Source organism: Cucurbita pepo, chromosome LG19 (genome assembly GCF_002806865.2).
Source record: "Cucurbita pepo subsp. pepo cultivar mu-cu-16 chromosome LG19, ASM280686v2, whole genome shotgun sequence".
Taxonomy (NCBI): Eukaryota; Viridiplantae; Streptophyta; class Magnoliopsida; order Cucurbitales; family Cucurbitaceae; genus Cucurbita; species Cucurbita pepo.
The window spans coordinates 4,448,425-4,465,252 of NC_036656.1; the positions used below are offsets into that span (position 1 = coordinate 4,448,425).

The 16,828-nt window shown below is 38.3% G+C and overlaps 2 protein-coding genes across 5 annotated transcripts; one reads left to right on the top strand and one right to left on the bottom strand.

Moving 5' to 3' along the window:
• Positions 1–8,324: 8,324 nt before the first annotated feature.
• LOC111781933 (photosystem I reaction center subunit N, chloroplastic) lies at positions 8,325–10,331 on the top strand. 2 transcript variants are annotated; one of them, XM_023662675.1, is made up of 3 exons: positions 8,325–8,979; positions 9,844–9,969; positions 10,090–10,331. In XM_023662675.1, exons 1-3 carry the CDS (start codon positions 8,680–8,682, stop codon positions 10,195–10,197), a joined length of 534 nt encoding a protein of 177 aa, XP_023518443.1. In that variant the 5' UTR covers positions 8,325–8,679; the 3' UTR covers positions 10,198–10,331. The 2 variants fall into 2 exon arrangements, with proteins under 2 accessions (XP_023518443.1, XP_023518442.1); XM_023662674.1 differs by having other exon boundaries at positions 8,342–8,979; positions 10,086–10,331.
• Positions 10,332–10,786: 455 nt separating this feature from the next.
• LOC111781496 (mitogen-activated protein kinase kinase kinase 3-like) lies at positions 10,787–15,546 on the bottom strand. Of its 3 annotated transcripts, none has more exons than XM_023662127.1 (11): positions 14,769–15,546; positions 14,019–14,336; positions 13,666–13,753; positions 13,479–13,541; positions 13,217–13,377; positions 13,068–13,143; positions 12,806–12,865; positions 11,947–12,054; positions 11,613–11,849; positions 11,402–11,500; positions 10,787–11,314 (listed from the first exon to the last, which is right to left on the bottom strand). In XM_023662127.1, exons 1-11 carry the CDS (start codon positions 15,197–15,199, stop codon positions 11,057–11,059), a joined length of 1,899 nt encoding a protein of 632 aa, XP_023517895.1. In that variant the 5' UTR covers positions 15,200–15,546; the 3' UTR covers positions 10,787–11,056. The 3 variants fall into 3 exon arrangements, with proteins under 3 accessions (XP_023517895.1, XP_023517894.1, XP_023517896.1); XM_023662126.1 differs by having other exon boundaries at positions 10,787–11,312; positions 11,397–11,500; positions 14,769–15,541; XM_023662128.1 differs by having other exon boundaries at positions 10,787–11,312; positions 11,397–11,500; positions 14,019–14,318; positions 14,769–15,540.
• Between the last annotated feature and the right edge of the window lie 1,282 nt (positions 15,547–16,828).

Genomic DNA, 16,828 nt, shown 5'->3' on the forward strand with positions numbered 1-16,828 from the left:
CATGCCAACGCACACAATTGTCGGGGGTAACTATGGTGGCCGACATCTTTCTTTATTTTTATTAGTATTACNGTTAGTGCTTAAACTCTCTGGGCCGGTGACGTAAGTTATGCGTTCATACTAATTATAATGGAGAAGTATTTCGATGCATATGACACACAAAAATGTATGAGGTCTCCGTAGCTTCAAATCATATAACATGCAAATTGTACATTTGTTCTTTCATAAACATTTTCATTTTCATTTTCATTTTAATTGTACATTTTCATGGAGGGGTCACAAAGCACGTGTTGTTCATACATCATTCAATTCATCCAACCATGTCAANATTTTAATTGTACATTTTCATGGAGGGGTCACAAAACACGTGTTGTTCATACATCATTTAATTCATCCAACCATGTCAAAAGTAGAGCAACAATCCTAATTCAAAATTCTACTATGAAAATTGACTTTAACCTTAAATGTCTCTAAACAATTGAAAAAGTCTGAACTACTCAAACCCAAACTAAATCAGAGAAGTTGACTCGGAGCTGTTAGAAAATATATTCTCCAATTGGCACCGTAATTGTTAAGATGAGATGAAGGAATTGTTGTAACTTACTGACTAATAACCAGTCTTCACTCTCTCACACCAAATGTGAGATAACTTTTATTTGATTTTGTTTAATACCCTTCGATTTTTTTTTTTAAAGAGGTTCAAAAATATTTTTGCAATAAATACTCACAAAATTTTAAAAGTAACATTAATATCCTTTACCTCTATAAAAAAAAAAAGGACAGTCAATATATAGATAAAATCCGTCTATGACGCTGAGAATGCTTACTTAATCCACCACACTTACATGGTGGAAAAGTTATCTATTTATAATTAAATAAATTACAAAGATATGAAAAGAGTAATAAATGGAAACATACCTATGGTGAGAACATATTTGACTTGTAATACAATATCAAATACCATATATATGGTAAACTATAATTTAGTACTAAATATCCTTAACACCCCTTGCAAGCTGAGCGTCGGTTTTTAACGAACGTGAAGCTTGGATCTGAAAAATTCAATGAGTGGTCGAGAAACATTTTTCGTAAAAATGTCAACAACCTGGTTCGGAGTAGGCGTAGAGAAACACTTTTTTGCCCATCTAAAACTGTAGAGGGATTGTCGCTTAGCGGCGATGCTGCTTTGGCTTCAACGAGAATATGCCTAACGCATGAAGAGGGATCGTCGCTCAGCGGCCATGTTGACTTTTGACAATCGAGAGGAAATCGTCTAAAAACGGCCAAGGAAATTTGTTGGAAGAAAATGGTAATCCATTAGACGTGTTTGTCAAATGGTCAAAAGAAAATATTCCGAGTAAAACTTGTAAAAGAAGGAAACATTAGACTTTTATCTAACAATCTCCTCCTAAAACCCGTGGTATCTACCTTATTATTTGAACTCCGATCTTTGAACAAAGTTCCTCAAACTTTACCCGCACCAGAGACTTGGTGAAGATGTCTCCAAGCTGTTCCTCTGTTCGGATGAAGCCAATCTTGATAAGTCCTCGATCTGCACACTCCCGAATGTAATGGAACCTGATCTCTACGTGCTTGCTCCGGTCATGCAAAACTGGACTTTTTATCAGGGAGATCGTAGTTTTGTTGTCCCTGTAAAGCATTGGTGGGTCGCTTTCTTTTCTGATGAGTTCTTCCATCAGTCGTGCAATCCAGACCCCCTGTGTTGCTGCCGTCGAAGCGTAATGTACTCTGCGTCGCAAGAAGATAAAGCAACTACATTTTGCTTAGTTGATTGCCGCAGATCGCGCCACCTGAGAGGAAGTAAATCATCCCGCTGGTGCTCTTACGATCATCAACGTCACCGGCCATGTCACTATCACTGTAGCCGACCAACTCAAGCTTCTCCTTTTCTCTCCCTGCGCAGTATCTCACACCCCAGCCTCTGGTTTCGGCCACATAGCGCAGGATGCACTTGACAGCCACAAGATGCTCCTCCCTAGGTGCTTCCATAAATCTACTCAAGTATCCAACAGAATAGGTAAGGTCAGGGCGTATGTTTACCAGATACCGCAGGCTCCCAACAATGTTGCGGTAATTGGTGGAGTCGACTGTCATTGTAGTGCCGACTTTCCTTAGTTGGAGTCGGGCTTCCATTGGCGTCCTTGTAGGGTTACTGTCCGCTAGCCCAGTTCTGTCCAACAGCTTCTTTGCGTACGCACCTTGACAGATGGTGATGCTAGTAGTACTCTGTTGCACTTTGATGCCGAGGTAGTAGCTGAGAACGCCGAGATCGCTCATCTTGAAGTTCTTTGACATCTCCTTCTTGAATCTTCTGAGGACTTCCATGTTGCCTCTAGTGATTATGAGGTCATCGACGTACACTCTCACGATCAGTCGCTGCTCGCCGTGCCCGTGCTTGTACATGTCATGCTTAGAGGCACAGCGCTTGAACTTCAGTGACAGTAGGGCACTGTCGAGCTTTGCGTTCCAGGCTCGTGGTGCTTGCCGAAGCCCATAGAGTGCCTTGTGCAGGCGCAATACCTTGTCAAGGTTGTCGTTGTCCAGGAAGCCCGGTGGTTGTCGAACATAGACGGTGTCCTTCAGCTCTCCATTGAGCAATGCAGATTTCACGTCCATGTGGTGGACCTCCCAGGAATGATGTGCCACGATGGCCAGCAATAGGTGGACAGATTCCAGTCAACAAGCTACACGCGTTCGTTCGTTCCTTCATTTGAACCTTGCGTCTTAGGCCTTGATTGCTTAAAATTTCTTCTACAAACTTATAGATTTCATTAAAACGAGAATCGACAAAATTCATTTAGAGTCGAGGAAGATTTTAAAAGTTACAAGAAAAACTTACCCGTGGAGTCGAAATTCAATCTCTTTGATCAATCTTAAACTCCTTGGGCCTTTATTTTAAGTTATGCATCCATACTAATTATAATGGAGAAGTATTTCGATGCATATGACATACGAAAATTAATGGAGAAGTATTTCGATGCATATGACACACAAAAATGCGTGAGGTCTCAGTAGCTTCAGATCATGTAACATGCAAATCGTACATTTGTTCTTTCATAAACATTTTCAGGAATACATCCTTGACATATCCACAATTCACAATATCGAAAACAATTTTGCTAACATGGTGTCCATGTCATATCATAGCTTAATATATGTCATAATACACCATCACGTAGTATGACATATTATAATTCATGTGATAAGTATATGGAGGGGTCACAGAGCACGTGTAGTTCATACATCATTCAATTCATCCAACCATATCGAGAGTGGAGCAACAACCCTAATTTAAAATTCTATTATGAAAATTGACTTTAACCGTAAATGTCTCTGAAGAATTGAAAAGGTCTGAGCGTAACAGACTCAAACTGAATCAGCCGAGAAGTTGACTTGGAGACATTAGAAAATGTATTCTCCAATTGATACTAAACCATTCGATTAACATAAAAATGAGGCAACTTCTATTTAATTTTATTTTATTTTGTTTTCTTCCTTTTTAATGTTGGGCAATTAATACCCTTATTTTTGCCTTTATAATATGTTTAAATAAATACTCACCAACTTTTAAACGTAGCATTGATATCTTTTACCTCGGTAAAGAAAAAGTTAAAAAAAAAATTCATACTTCAATATATGGATGAAAATTTCCTAAATTATCTACAAACCTTTAAATGTTACTTTAAAAAGTTTAGTTTTGAAATGTAGTACCCATGGTCAATATATTTTTACATTTTTTTAAAAACCTTAAAGGTGTTTTTGAAGTAAAATATAAAAAAATAAAAAATAAGTTTTAATAGTTTTGGTCGGGAATTAATAATAAAGAATTTTTATACGAAAATTTTAGATTTAAATTCCACGATTCTTGAAGTCCTAAACCTGTTGCTCGTTGGAGAAGAAACTAAATCATTAGAACTATCAATTAAGAAGTTTTTTAATTCTAAAGATGGACGGAGCAATACTCACGCCGTTTACGGATCATGAAGACTAATTGTGCGTAAAGTTGGCAAAGTTTTTGCAGTGAACTTAATCAGAAACAGGCGAATATGTTTATTTGTACTTTCATATTCGTGGGATTTGTATTTGTATTACTAATGTTCAATAAACACGACGACTCGAAAAAAACCTAATCCACTTCATTAGACCAATGTCATTCCAGTTTTGAATTATGAACTTATTTAGATTGAATTAGATTAAAATAAATGAAAATTTAATGGACGTTTTCCCCCGAATTGAGATTGAAATAGAATGCGAGGATAAGAAAAACAAAAATATATAAATAAGGATTGATAAGAGGTTTTATTTTATTGTTCCATTATAGATATGGATTTTGATACACGAAGGAGATCGTAACATAGACATCTCACTCCGGAGGAAGAACGTGGAAAGACTCGAGCTTCCGAGGAGGCTCCAACCATGGTTGCTCCCACACCTTAGCCTCACATTTTCGATGATGATTTGCACCAACATCAACCAACAACACAAGCTTGTACAACACTCCAGACACTACTTGCTTCGACCCACTTACCACTTCAAGAAACTTTAGTGAATCCCCAGTCTTGTTGTGTTCGTTCACTGCCCATTCTCCAATATCTCGCACATGTGGGTCTTTTGGATCAACCGGCACCTGACCTCCAAGAGAGGAACTCATTGTCACTTAGAACCGATAGTCGACAAGCTTTGAAATTGTTTGCTCACTTCCTAACAAGAGTTTGATACTTATAGAGAGGAAGGTGTTTCCCTCTATGGTTGGTGGATATAATCGTAGATAAAGAAAAACGTTCCTATCTACATAAAGAATGTGATCCGTAGATATCCTTCAAGAAAGGTGTGCTTTAATTATCATACTCATTAAGAGAGAGAAAAAACACGTGAATTATGTTGTTCAACACTTCGATGTTCGTATCTTATATCATTTTACTTTAGTCAATAACAAAATCAAACTTGATGATATTCGAATTATGTCGCTGATTTGACTTTTAATTCTCTCTTATCTAAACAATTTGAAGATGATTATTCTTTATTAAATATGGTATTGATTCTCTTAAAAATTGATATCAAAAGTATCATAGGATAATTATCTTGTTTGTAATTCTAAATTTGGTTTGTAACTCAATCCTTAACCGCTCAAGCCCACTGCTAGCAGATATTGTTCTTTGGGCTTTGTGCTATCGAGGACACTAGGCTTCGAAGATGGGTGAATTGTGAGATCCCATATCGATTGGAGAGGGAACGAGTGTCAGCGAAGACGCTAGATCCCAAAGGAGGTGGATTGTGAGATCCCACATCGGTTGGGAGGAGAACCACGCCTCTCTTACAAGAATATGACAACCTTTCCCAACAGACGCGTTTTAAAAAAATTTGAAAAAAAAAATCCGAAGAGAACAATATCTGCTAGTCCATGATCCATAGACTATATTGTTACCCTCCAAAACGTGACCATTTATAATTTTATTTATTATTCTCAACTAAAATCGTTAAATTAGAAAGTGTATTGTTTCGTAATAGAAACGACTCATTGGGCCAACTTGTTTTGGGCTTGCTTCAGATCCATTTAGTGGGCCAACCCAATGATAAGCCAATTGGGCTTAGGGCTTAGACAGAGGCTTTTAACCTGTATTTTTGTTGTTCTCGGTCCAGGCTAATGACGAAGATGAACAGCAACATTTATAAAGATTTATGGAAAAATTTTTTGTTCTAAATTGTTCAAGAAATTGCTTGGTTTCTTACGAACATCTTCTTCCTTCGAACTCTTTTCTTGCTTCACCGTGACCGCCCGCTTCAAATCAAGAACTGTCAGATGAGCAACAAGACAGCCAAATTTATTTACGAGGTTAGTTGCATTTAAAATTCAAGTTTCTAACCGAATTTCGTTTTGTCTGATGCTATGTAAGAACCTGCATAAGATAATTGCTCCCAAATTTTGGTATTTTTCTGATTTTCTTGCTTCTCCCTTATGATTTAGGGTTTGTTTTCTATTGCTCATGTCTGGGAATTCTTAGTATGGGATATTGGCATTTGATTCAAACTTAAAAGTCTGTGTGATTAATTATACCGACGGATTGCTTTTCTTGTAAAAACATCTTATGAAGTGATTGATTTCTTTTAGGAGTGATAGTGTTAAATTTCATCTAAATGTTTCATGACGCCTTTGGTTGAAAGGAGAAGGAAAAAATAAGAATAATGTTTAAGCGGAAAGAAGAAAGCATACTCCATTAGTTCTTAAATCATTCAACATCTTAATAGAATTGACAGCCCAAAGCCTTGTAAATTGGTGAAGAGTATATGTAATACGAAACTGTGATATCTAAGAACTCAAATTATAGTTAGATGATACCCAAATGATGCCTTTCGTAGATAATGATAGTTCTTCTATTCAAACTAATCCTTTCACTTATTCTTCCCATAATGGGTATGGTGTTCTGGACATTTTTTTGGTCTATATTGAATCCTGGAAGAAATACATATTGTTCTTCACTCTTTGACAAGAAAATGTAGTGTGTATATTCGTGAATTATCTCTCTCTTAATTTTTGTGACTGCTTGTGAGTTGTGATTATACAATTATTGAGTCACATTCTACCATGCCTGTATTTTGCAGATAGCTAGAAATTGGACTTTGTAGCTTCATTTTGATGGCTATTGTTGAATCGATACTTGATCTTCAGGTACAAGATCCACCTGAGGAAGAGTTCTATTCTGCTGATTTGACTTGGACCAAGTTTGGCAATGTTGAACACCATGACCACGGAGTTGCATTCCTATGCTGATGAAAGTGACTCGTTTCAAAATGTCGAGGATGAGTATATTTCTTCTACTCCTTGGCACCGTGCTTTGCAAATTCCGGATTCTTCAGTTACCATGGATGACGAGAATCACCTTTTTGCCGAAGTTTTGAGCCAAAAGGACAGCAGTGTTTCACATGTAGTGTGGAATCCAGGGTCAGAATTCTCATTTTGTGCTTGTTCTTGGTCAATGCAACGAAATCTTTGCAAACACGTGATCATTGTCCAAGTTACAAACCTTCCTTGTCTTTTCAATCATTTGAGAAGATATTGATGTATATGTAGAAAATACCAATTGATGATTCTGTTGCCTTGGTGTGTCAATGGCTTGGACCCATCAGATTCTGGATGAAATTCAGAAGCTAGTTGAATTGAGTTCTTCAATTGATATAAGCTCTGCGGTAAATAAGCTGCCCTTGAAATGGGGTTCTGGGAAGGGAAGAACCAGTTTTAGGAAGCCATCATCTATCATGGCTGTTCCATCGGTGCCCAATACTGTCAGAAAGGCCATGCCAAGGAACCGGAAAAGGAAAAGATTGTCCAGACCAAGATAGCTTGCCCAGCTTGTTTGCTATTTTATTTCCATTGGGCTCTTTTCAATACTTTGATCTCAATTTATATGATTGTTATATAAGATTTGGTGGCTTGTTGAGTAACTTAAGATTGAAGTATGATCATTTTACAAACACACCCAAGATTAACTGGACGTTGCATTTGTTATGGCGTGTAGATCCGCCCACATGGAGGCACCGCTCGAGTCTTGTCGTTGAGGTTAGACTTCTTACACCTCTTTGGCATTCTGCACTACGTTTACATAATTTATGTTTCATCTTTTTCAGATCCTTTATATACACTTATATTTTACGAGTTGATGCTTCAGAATTCTGCAGGAATGTGTATATAGAAACTGTCAAATAAGATCAGTTCAAGTACTTGTTCATTTTAGGTAGCTAGAGTATGAGTAGAATTGATGTTGGGAAGTGTAACAGCCCAACCCAGCCCACCCCACCGCTAGCAGATATGACTTTCTTTGGGCTTCCCTTTGAGGCTTCTCCTCAAGGGAGAGGTTTCTACACCCTTATAAAAAATGTTTTGTTCCTCCCTCCAGCCAATGTAGGATCCACAATTCACTCCCTTGGGGGCCAGCGTCCTCGTTGACACGTAACGGACCAAAACGGACAATATCTGCTAGCGATGGGTTTGGGGTATTGTTATAAGTAACCACTCCAGAAACTGTACGATTTTACAATGGCAAATTGCCTAGTTTGTTGCCATCATGTATTGAAGGGAACACAGATCATGTACTAATTAGATATCTGTACTACTTGCATTCAATCCGAAAATAAAGTCAAAATGTTTCTAGCCGTGTAAGTTGATTCTCTGATTCAATAACTAGCTCCAGCAAAATGGCATTGAATGATGAAAGTTGTGCCAATATATATGATAATTTTTTCTGCACTTAATTGAACATTTTAATCTTAATCTTAGGCTTAAAAGTTCAAGAAAATTATTAGTTTTTTTAGTATAATTTTGGAAGTTTTAGAGCCATTCTAGTTTAACCGATTTAACTAAAATTCAATTTGCTTGAACGTTCCCCATCACGTTTAGATTTCAAAGTGGGTCCAAAACTGAAGCTCGCCACACACATTTTCATGTCCAAAAAACCCTAATCACAGCCATGGATTGCCAATTGGGAGTGAGGAAATCTCACCTTATCCACACTGTCACCACAATTCCTTATCCAATTCCATCTCAGACGTCGTTCATTTATCAGATTCCCTCATAATCCCATTTCCCCATTAGCAACTATCCACCATTAATCCTCCTCCTTCGAGCCTTAGGACTCGGATTTTGTACAAAAGTTACAGAGAGTAATGGCGACCATGAATTCCAGCGTCTTGGCCTGCAACTACGCCATTTCAGGTGCTGGATCCGCCGAGCTTAACTCGAAACTCAGCGCCGTGACTTCTGTTGCGTCGCCTGGGGTTTCTGGTTACAAGTTGCCTGCGATTAGGGCTCAACAGGCTAGGGTTCCTGAAGCTAAGAATGAAGGAAGGAGAACTGCGCTTCTTTTCCTTGGAGCTTCCCTCTTTGCTGCGGCTGCTGCTTCCTCCAACTCTTCGGCTAATGCTGGAGTCATTGAAGAGTACCTTGAGAAGAGTAAAGCTAACAAGGTAAGCTACTCTTTGCTATCCAGATTATTCATGAACATTCAAATTGCTTTTATCATTTAGTTTTAGATCCTGTTTCGGTCTATGACCTCTATTCCAGTTAATATACTTTCAAATGCTCTGTTTGGATTCTTTGACTTGGCATATTAATGAGTCTTGTTCTTCATTCCTTGACTTAGCTCAAAAGTGTGTTTGGTCCTTGTTGTTGCTAAACTTCCATGGTACACGTAATATTCCAAGCCCATCGCTAGTAGATATTGTTCTTTTTGGGTTTTTCTTTTCGAGTTTTCCCTCAAAATTTTTAAAACGTGTCTAATAGGAAGAGGTTTCTACACCCTTATAAAGAATGCATCGGTCTCCTCCCCAACTGATGTGAGATCTCACAGTCTACCTCCCTTCGAGGCCCAACGTCCTTGCTGACACTCGTTCCCTTCTCCAATCGATGTGGGATCCCCCAATCCACTCCCTTTGGGACCTAGCATCTCTTATTGACACACCGTCTCGTGTCCACCCCCATTGGGGGTTTAGTCTCCTTACTAGCACATCGTCCGGTGTCTGACTCTGAGACTATTTGTAACAACTCAAACCCACTGCTAACAAATATTGTCCTCTTTCTTCTTTCCCTTTCGCGCTTCCCCTCTAAGTTTTCAAAACGTGTCTGTTGGTGAGAGGTTTCCACACCCTTATAAAGAATGTTTCGTTCTCCTCTCCAATCAACGTGAGATCTCACATACATGCTAGTCAAACTAAAATATTCATGCTTCTTCAGAGTTCAAGACTATTGAGAACCTTTCAAAAGTGAATGAAACAGAATTTAGTCAATTGAATGGTTAACCGATCATGTTCTTAACTCTGTTATTGCAACAGGAACTGAATGACAAGAAAAGATTAGCAACAAGTGGAGCAAACTTTGCAAGGGCATACACTGTTCAGTTTGGATCATGCAAGTTCCCAGAGAACTTCACAGGGTGCCAAGATCTTGCAAAACAAAAGGTATGAACATTCATTGCTTAGTTATAATCACCGTTGGCTGTGAAATTTTGAGTACAAGTAAATGTGTTTATGTTAAGCACTAAGTTACTTCTCTGTCCTGCTTTTGATGAATGCAGAAAGTCCCATTTATCTCTGATGATTTGGAATTGGAGTGTGAGGGGAAGGACAAGTACAAGTGTGGTTCCAATGTCTTCTGGAAATGGTGAAGAGAACAGAACAATTTATTGAAGTCTTTGTATCTAATTTTCAACTTTTAAGAAGTGTGAAATTTTATTAAGTCCAATTCCATTGCTTCCTTTCTTCTCTTTCAGACCAAAAGAAGCCAAATGAGAAAGTAGAAACCCTACAAATCTATTGCTTTAGCCTTTGTTAATGTTAATGTTCCCGAAGGTAACTAAAAATATATTTAATAGTCAATTTGAGCATAACTCAATACAAAAAATACCAATTTTACTGATAGATAATTCGATCTACGTTCCTATCATTGTTGAACAAATGTATATAGTGAGTTGTATCGAAATCCAATCATCAATTTGATTCTCGAAGAGATGTTTAAGTTCATTCAAAATTCTAGAAAGAAAAACGTTTTGGGGCAAATTTCGAACTTAAAATGGTATTACAAAATGTTGGAGCATCATTTAGTCGAAATTAACGACTTGATTTAGATTGTTAACTATGTTTTTATGTTCGAAGGGTCAAATTGAGCGAGTTGATAAAGTTTTATGGATTCGTTTTGTGGCTATCAATGACGTTTTTAGCAAGTCAAGCTAAAAAAACAGAGAGATTAAACTGCAGTGCACTACACTCGGTGTCGGTGTCGGTGTCACGGTGTAGTAATAAACAAAAACTTATTATTACATGTACAGACCACCTTTCCTTTACAAGAACCAAAAAAATATTGTTATAACTCACAAGATTTCTCCAAGAAAATACATCATATCCCCATTGCTTAAGAAAGCTTTATCCCATTCCCACCATCGTCCATTCATCAATAACTCAAATCTCTCTGATACACAATGGATAAATTTACACCTGAGGATAAGAGGAAGATGTCTTTTTCTTCTTCTTTTTCTTTAAACGTTTATAGTCAAAGAGGTCTTCTTGGTGATCCACCATGAGTCTGCACTTTCAATAGCGATGAATCTCGTGATGGGTCGAGAGTGAACAATGTGTTTGGTCTCGTGTTATATGCGTATTCGTTTAAATTGTAACAGCTTTGACCCAACCCCATGTAAGATGTGTGAGGTGGTGAACGATAACAGCTCTGGTGTAGCGGGCCATACGACCGTAACGGACTCGAAGACGGAGAGACAGGCAAGGACGTGATCATTCGTGCATTTCCCCTGCACATAAAGCATATGATGCATCAATCTCTGAGACATGGTCTAAGACAAAGAGGAGATTGTAAAGGACAGGATGTTGAGTACCTAGGAGGACTCCTCAAAGCTCTCGACGAGGTTGTCGGGTTTGTCACGTAGTCTCCATCACATATGCTTATACTTTTTCTGTTTGGATGCTGATCTAACAATGGCTGCATACATAGATGCAAAGATTTCAACTCTATAATCAACTTTAAACAGATTAAGCAGAACGATCCAAGAGGTCTCTCAATTCAAGCGATTCAAATAACACGAGCAACCTACCGGAGTCTGGAATCCGTCGAAGCTAAAGGGAAATGCATCCACGGAAAAGTTGACATCAGATGCTCTTGGTGTTACTGCATCTTGAACAAAAGGGTGATCCAGCAGTTCTGCAGCGGAAGGACGTGCCGATGGATCGCGTTGTAAACATAGCTGCACAAAGTTTTTAGCATCATAGGAGAGATGGTCTGGGATTTCAGGCATATCTTTGCTATTTCCAATTTTGAATATGGCAGCCACCTGTTAGTTCCAAAATATAAGATAAATATGGACCCAGAGAATTTAACATCAAGAGTAAACAAAAACTCGGAGAGAAATGTTCGAGGAAGATGCGTACCCCTTCGTATTTGCTCCAAGGTGGCTTAGACGTTGCCATTTCGAGAACCGTACACCCTAAACTCCAAATATCTACAGCAAGACTATAACCATTTGTATGCATCACAACCTGAGATTCCACGACGAGAAACAAGAAATGAGAAACTGTTAAGACGGACATAGTGTAGGTGTACAAGTAAAAGAAAAGGTTCGATATAATACAGAAGAATGTGATTATTTGTAACAGCTCAAACCCACCGCATGCAGATAATGTCCTCTTTGGGCTTCCCCTCAAGGTTTTTAAAACGCGTCTACTAGGAAAAGGTTTCCACACCCTTGTAAGGAATGCTTCGTTCTCCTCTCCAACGATGTGGGATCTTACAATCCACCCCCTTTGGGGGCACGGCGTCCTCGCTGGCACACCGTCCAGTGTCTGACTCTAATACCATTTGTAACAGTCCAAGCTCACCGTTACTAGATATTGTTCTCCTTGGGCTTTCCCTTTCGGGCTTCCCCTCAAGGTTTTTAAAACGCATCTACTAGGGAGAGGTCTCCACACTCTCATAAGGAATGCTTCGTTCTCCTCCCCAATGATGTGGGATCTCACAATCCACCCTCTTGGGGGCTAGCGTTCTCGTTGGCACACCGCCCGGTGTCTGACTCTAATACCATTTGTAACAGCCCAAACCCATCACTAGCAGATACTGTCCTCTTTGGGCTTTCCCTTTCGAGGTTTCCACACCCTTATAAGGAATGTTTCGTTCTCCTCTCCAACCGAGGTAGGATCTCACATTTTTCCTTTTCGTTAATTCTTTTTGTAGTACTCGCTTTTCGGTCTGTTATTTAAAGCAGGGGGAATCGAACAACGTGATAAAAAGTACCTCAGGGGCCATCCAATAAGGACTGCCTTTGAACGAAAGCATCGAAGTACAATTCGTCATCTGATTCAAACAAAAAAGAAAACATAAATTCTAAATCAATCAAATTGTCAAAATATTTTGATATCAGAACTTCTAACCCAAAAGTAAATTTAGCAGTCAGTTCCATTAGCCAAAGCATTTGAAGTTACTTATTTAGAACTGTGGCTCGGTCGAGGACAAGGAAAAAATAGTAACATTTGAGAAGACGAGTTAATTCACATACATGTTTTGCCATGCCGAAGTCGACCAACTTGACCTCACCATTTGGATCCACTAAGATATTAGCCCCTTTGATGTCCCTGCCATGAGAAGTAGATAAGGACCCACACGTATGAACATACGATTCCAGAGCAGTATTTACAGCCAAAATACCTATGCACTGTATTTCTCCCGTGCAGATACGCAAGCCCAGAAAGAATCTTTCGGGTATAATTTCTTATAACAGGTTCTTTGAAGGCGCCATATTCTTGTAGTAATTTGTGGATTGAGCCACCGGAGATGTATTCTAAATAGACGGAGAGCGATTCGTCACCCTGATAGAGCAAATTTATTACGTAAGATTGGTTCAGAAGTTTTGAAACTTGTGTTCATTATTATTAGAAAGTAGCCTTCAACAGAGTATGAAAGTGCTTACCATTTCACTACCATAGTACCGGACGATGTTCGGATGCGACAGCTGACTGAGCACGGTTATCTCCTGTTTAGACGGAGTGATGGGTTAGAATTACAACCAAGTATCAAGATAGTAAAACGTATAGCTTAAAAGCGGATATAGCAAACAAATATACACCAAAGTACTCAAACTGGAGAATAAGAACGACCTGATTCAATTGCTTGAGACATTCCTTCGATGTCGAGTCATCGCTAATAACCTTGACCTCCTTAATTGCACACATTTGGCCACTTACACTGCAATGAATCCAAGAAGAAGGATTAGAGAAGTACTAACAAAATAGTTCGTTTGATCAACTAAGTGCTCCTATGAGATGCTAACAGGGAGGTTAACTACAAACTAGTTCGTTTGATCGACTAAGCAAGATACGAACCGAGAGTGTACAACATCGTTTATGAATCGTATCTTGGTCGACACACTAATCCCAAATTTGAAAATATAGTTCCAATCCATCTTGTTACAATGTGAACACGAAAGTATCTTAATCAAAACCACCATTACCTGTTAAATCCAAGGTAAACATGCCCAAATGTTCCCCTTCCTAGAAGCCTTCCTCTCTTCCACTTCGATTGGGTAGCCGGGTCGTTATCACCGATATTGACAGCTTTCGTGCTGGTCAACGAAGAAGGGCTGGTGGGAGAGCTTGGAGGAAGCGGCAGCTTATGACATCGACTCTTCCCATCATCTAGCTTGCCGGTCGGAGACTCAAGACTCATGCCACAGAACCGTGAGTTTAGAGGCGATGTGGGACTCGTGGGTCCTCTCGATCCTGGACCGGGACTTCTTGGCCTTGCCTCTATTCTGGTATCAGCAAATCCTCTTAAGTAAAATTCGAAACATATGGACTAAAATTACTAAAAGCATTACAGATCTTCATCTTTTGAGTAGCCATTACTTCTAAATATCTCACCGATGGAACTATGAGTGTCCTGTAAAAACAAACTCTAAATTCTTTTCGTTCCAGTTGAGTGAAACCTTATGAAGCAGTCACGAGTAGATTTGAAAATGGAAGTATCAATCAATAAAATCCTCTATTACAGAAACACTACGCAATAAGATCAATCAATAAAATCCTCTATTATACAGAAACAGGGGAATCTTCTGTTAAACAGAGGACTTAAGTCCTACAAGTTCACAACAGGATCTAAACGATAAGTCATCTCCAGCCAAAAACCTAGAATCATCCACAAACTCAGAACAAGAAATCACTACACAAACAAGAAAAGCCTCCAAAATTAGAAACCCACCCACCTGTAAGCTCCAAACTGAAGCTGTTCTTGATTCGATGGATGATCATCCGAAGACCCAGAAGAGCTAACACTGGAAACCGAAACAGACCCAGATCCAATCCCGACTCCATGATCAATCCCAAAAGCGGGGGGAGTAGCAGGTCTCGGAAGAGGGTGACTCTTATCCCCACTATCGGAGTCAAAACCAGAGAACCCAGAAGAGCCGCCGCCGCCATCAGCAACCCCAGAAGAGGCCAGATCCCTGGAAGGCCTGGGGGAATTACGAGAGAAAATCAGAGAAGAGAGGTCATCGAAGCTCCTGGGGGTGTCTGCCCCCTTCTTAGGCTCAGATTTAGGGGAAGAAGTAGAAGATTTAGAGAAGTTGAGAAAATTAGTGGGGGGATTGTGATGCTCTTTGTTTTTACTGAATTTTCTTGCCCACCAAGCAGGCATGGTAGAAGGAAGAGAAATAAGCAAACCCCAGATGAAATCAGAGAGAGAGAAGAAAATATGGATCAAAAGGGGCTGTGAAACAAATCGAATTGAATTGAATCAAATCGAAGTGGGGTTCGAGGAAGGGAGTGAATGACATGAACAAAGAGAGGAAGAAAAATGGAATAAGGAAGGTGAGGAAATTGAAGCTGAGGAGAGAGAGAGAGAATTGGAGTGAAATGGAGAGGGGGGCCGGCAGGCGGTGGTTGGATAAAGTGGGGGAAATGACGTGGCAAATTCATGGGAAATGGAGGAGAGAAGGTGAAGCATGTTTAGAGAGAGAAAGAAGGAGAGAGAGAGAGAGAGAGAGAGAGAGAGCGCGTGTGGGAAAGTTTATTTGTTTGTTGTGATGAGTAAAAGACGAAGCTTTGTTAGAATTGATTTCTGTGTACCACCACTTGCCTCAGAACCTTCTTCTTCATCTTCTTCCTCCCCTTCCTTCTGCTCTCTGCTTTTTTCTCTTTCTTTCACACGTGCCAACGCCTTTTTTTCCTTCTTTTTTTTTTTTTTTCCCTTTTCTTAATGAAAGTAAACTAACTTTTATTGTACGTTTCAATAAATAAAACCCATTGTTATTACTTTTATAATTTTAGTTTAATTATAAAAACTATAATATATTATAATTGTCTTAAAAGCAAAAGAAAAAATTACGAAAATTTATTAACTAAATTAATGGATTAGAAATTATTAAAATTTTGACTTAATTTTAAATTGAATATTTAATTTAATAATTATATTTTAGTAAAACTCAACCGAGATATGTTCAAATTGGTAATTTGATATGTTTAGAGTGAACCTTAGAAGAAAACGAGTGAATTTTGTGAGATTTAGCCAAAATAAGAACTAAATGAAAAAACAAAACTGAAACGGGTTTAAAAAAATATTTTATATAAATTTTTATCTAAGATAAGATCGATGCTACGTGCATATCCCATCTTTTACTCGTATTAATATTTGTTAATATAATATAAAGAAAAATTTGTACTCTTTCTTTGGAGTAACACGGAAGGTTTGATATTATTTTTGGTTGACTTAGATAGAATAAGTCAACTAACAAAATTTGTGGGATAAACATTTTAAAAAATATTTAATATGTCGATAAATTTTTATAGTGGTGTCTATCTAGGTCTCTTAATTCTCGATATGTGTCTAATAAATTCTTGGATTTTTAATTTTTTTTATATAAAATATTTACGAGCTTTATTATTTATTTAAAAAATGTATATTCGTCGACATATTTGGATATCGTTCTTTCACCGCTACGTTGATTTTTTTTTTTTTTTTTTTTTTTTTTTTTTTTTTTTTTTTTTTTTTTTTTTTTTNGGGGGGGGGGGGGGGGGAATGAGGAGAATGGAACAAACCCTAACAGGGTTGACTTGAAGGAACAGCGTTGGACTTGGGAGAAGAGACTCTGTCCCAAAGTCTTTTTCATTTTCTTTATTATAATAATAATTTTTAAAATATTTATTGGGAGCCAACCGGAAATTGACGCGAAGCCTAAATTACGTCGTCATTGTACGGAAACCCCACGTCAATAAATATTTGGAATCCCTTCCTAATTAAATTAAAATTAAATTTTAAATAATTTAT

What these genes read in the sequence shown, in the direction of transcription:
- LOC111781933 (XM_023662675.1), top strand. Translation starts at nt 8,680, where the DNA reads ATGGCGACCATGAATTCCAGCGTCTTGGCCTGCAACTACGCCATTTCA. An exon ending in AGAAGAGTAAAGCTAACAAG is followed by an intron (nt 8,980 to 9,843) that starts GTAAGCTACTCT and finishes TTATTGCAACAG; the next exon opens with GAACTGAATGACAAGAAAAG. An exon ending in AAGATCTTGCAAAACAAAAG is followed by an intron (nt 9,970 to 10,089) that starts GTATGAACATTC and finishes GAATGCAGAAAG; the next exon opens with TCCCATTTATCTCTGATGAT.
- LOC111781496 (XM_023662126.1), bottom strand. Translation starts at nt 15,199, where the DNA reads ATGCCTGCTTGGTGGGCAAGAAAATTCAGTAAAAACAAAGAGCATCAC. An exon ending in CTTCAGTTTGGAGCTTACAG is followed by an intron (nt 14,337 to 14,768) that starts GTGGGTGGGTTT and finishes ATTTTACTTAAG; the next exon opens with AGGATTTGCTGATACCAGAA. An exon ending in TCGACGGATTCCAGACTCCG is followed by an intron (nt 11,501 to 11,612) that starts GTAGGTTGCTCG and finishes CTATGTATGCAG; the next exon opens with CCATTGTTAGATCAGCATCC.